We start from the raw sequence: 2890 nt of genomic DNA on the forward strand, positions 1-2890 counted from the left end.
ATATCCCTCATAGATTCGGAAGAACAATTACATAAGGCTAAGGGCATCTTGTTGGGAACTCGTTCCCTCAACTCGGTTGGGACAAGTCAGTCCCTCAACTCGGTTGGGACAAGTCAGTCCCTCAACTCCGCTCTTACAACCTTTTTGCGGAGATCAATCAGCAAGATCCTGGATCTAGGATCTCGGCAATCTTACTTCGGTTTGAACTTCACCAGGTCGGGCAGCACAGCGGAAAAACAAAAATATATAAAGGGGAGAGAGAGAAAGAGAAAACAAGCAGATTTTAACGTGGAAAAATCTTCTCTAATGAAGAAGTAAAAACCCACTGGACCTAGTCCAATTCAAACATCTAGTATGAAAATAATGGGCACAAAGAATCAAGATTCACCAATGTGGTGGCTAACTCAACCTCTCCAACAATGGTGATAATCAAACTTCCCTAGAGATGTTTCACTCAAACTTTCTCTTGAGGTCTCTCAAATACAAAGCTCAAAGCTTTGCTCACAAATCTCTCAAATATTCTTTTTCATCTTCTCTTGTTCTCTAACCTAGCCTCCACCCACAACTAATGAATATATAGAGGAGGTGAAATCTAGGATTTAGGGTTTTTAGAAAACCCCCTCAATGCGTCGGCTTCAGCATCAACCTGGCTCTTTCACAGCAGTCTTCAAATTTCCTTACTGGAACCGGCTTCGTCGTCATGTCGGACCAATTTTGGTCAGTGTGCACTTTGACGAGTTCGAGCGCTCCACCTTCCACCACATCCCGGATCCAGAGATACTTCACATCAATGTGCTTAGTGCGGGAGTGATAGGTCGAATTCTTCGCAAGATGAATTGCGCTTTGATTGTCACAACCCAGCTTGTACTTCTCTTGATCATGGCCGAGTTCCATGAGGAACTTCTTCATCCACAATATATTTTTGCTTGCCTCTGTTGCGGCTATGTACTCGGCCTCTGATGAGTCTTCAAATTAGTATGTATTAAAAGTCAATATGAGCATGGAATTCATTTAAAAGTAATTAAAAGTTATGAGAATTATAACTAAATTGTTATTTTATTCTGAGTAATATTCTCATAAAAATTCTTATATTTTGCATTAATTTTCAGCTCAATAAAGATATAAATTGGAGAGCTAAAGTAAATTTGCTTTAGATTTCTGAATCATTGAAGATCTTATTGAATATTTCTTTGAAAATTTTAAAGGAAAGTTTACCTTTAAATATAAAAGGGAAGATTTGAAAGATTAGATTAAAGATATGATTGGAGATTCTAGTGAAGATTTCATTGAAGATATTATGAGAAATTAAAAGATATGATTTCATCACTATAAAAAGGCAATTAGACAGAGGCAATCAGTTAAAAAAGAGGAAGAGAATCAAGGGAGCAGCTTGGATTATAAATCCAACAACTATCTGCAACCTCCTCCTCTGCCACAAAAAGAGCCATCCGAATTGGAGAAAGCGATGATACAACTAGCCAAAACTACTAATGATCACATAAATGAGACCAGAGCCTACCACAAGAACCAGGATGCTTCCATCTGAAACTTGGAGAGTCAAATAGGCCAGTTGTCTAGGAAGTTGGCTGAAAGAGCTCAAGGACAGTTCCCAGGAGATACAATTGTGAATCCAAAGGCAGACTGCAAGTCCATGGTAACCAGGAGTGGGATTGTAATCACTCCTCAAGACAAGCCAAAATTGGTTCAGCAAAAGAAAGTTGATGAGCCGATAATTGAGCCAGAGCGTGAGAAAGAAGAACCTGCAAGGCAAGACAAAGAAGAATCAAAGGAGAAAGCTGTTGAAGCTCCAAAGAAACTGATGGATTATTCTCGTTTTGAGAAACCTCCTTATCCCATGAAGCTCAAACAACAGGCACAAAAGCAACAATATGCCAGGTTCTTAGAAATGTTTAAAAAGATGCAATTAACATTCCTTTTGCTGAGGCTTTAGCCAATATGCCTAACTATGCTAAATTCATGAAAGATTTATTGTATAGAAAGCATAAGTTGCAGGATTGTGAGACAGTAGCACTTACTGAAGAGTGCAGTGCCATCATACAGAAGAAGTTCCCATCAAAGCTTCGAGATCCTGGGAATTTCAACATCCCAATTGCGGTAGGCAACACTAATGTTGGCCGGGCACTATGTGATCTCGGAGCAAGCAACAACTTGATGCCATTGTCAATATGCAAGTCATTGGGAATTACTGAGTTGAAGCCAACCATGGTCTCTCTTCAACTTGCTGACCATTCTTTGAGGAGACCTAATGGAATCATAGAAGATGTCCTTGTTAAAGTTGACAAGTTCATCTTCCCTGCTGATTTCATCGTGTTAGACATGGAAGAAGAGAGTGAAATGCCCCTTATGTTGGGTAGATCGTTCTTGGCCACAACTCGAGCTATGATTAATGTAGAACAAGGAAAGCTCGAGTTGAGGATGAATGATGAGAAAATCACTATTAATGTTTTCGATGCTATGAAGAATCCCTCTGATCATAGTGATTGTTTCAAACTTGAAGTGTTTGAAGAGGTGGTTATGGAAGAGAAAAGTGATTATCAAGAGCTTGAAGAAGAGTTGAAGGCTCTAGATGAAGCTGCTTCAGAAGAAGAGTGAGCAACTGTCTTTGAGGTGCTAGAAAAGAAAGAAGATGACTCAGCTACATTGGTACCAAAGGTGGAATTAAAAGAGTTGCCTGAAACTCTTAAGTATGCTTTCTTGGGAGACGAAGAACAATATCATGTTATCATCAATAAGGAAGTCCATCAGTAGCATGAAGAAAGCAAGCCAAGGGTTAAGATGGAAAAGCCCAAAAGTAAGGAAAAGCATGTGAAGACTAAGTTCAAAGTTCCTGAGAACCCCCATCCTCATCCACACGCATATGGTCATGGAA

At 39.6% G+C, this 2890-nt stretch overlaps 1 protein-coding gene across 1 annotated transcript; it reads left to right on the forward strand.

The window, feature by feature from the left end:
• Positions 1–1651: 1651 nt before the first annotated feature.
• On the forward strand, positions 1652–2613 carry LOC133301818 (uncharacterized). Its single transcript, XM_061501511.1, has 2 exons — positions 1652–1873; positions 2062–2613. Exons 1-2 carry the CDS (start codon positions 1652–1654, stop codon positions 2611–2613), a joined length of 774 nt encoding a protein of 257 aa, XP_061357495.1.
• Positions 2614–2890: the final 277 nt, after the last annotated feature.

The sequence above is a fragment of the Gastrolobium bilobum genome, unplaced genomic scaffold, assembly GCF_033153095.1.
Source record: "Gastrolobium bilobum isolate Gb01-03AN ecotype WA unplaced genomic scaffold, APGP_CSIRO_Gbil_v1 utg5528, whole genome shotgun sequence".
In the NCBI taxonomy this organism is placed as follows: domain Eukaryota; kingdom Viridiplantae; phylum Streptophyta; class Magnoliopsida; order Fabales; family Fabaceae; genus Gastrolobium; species Gastrolobium bilobum.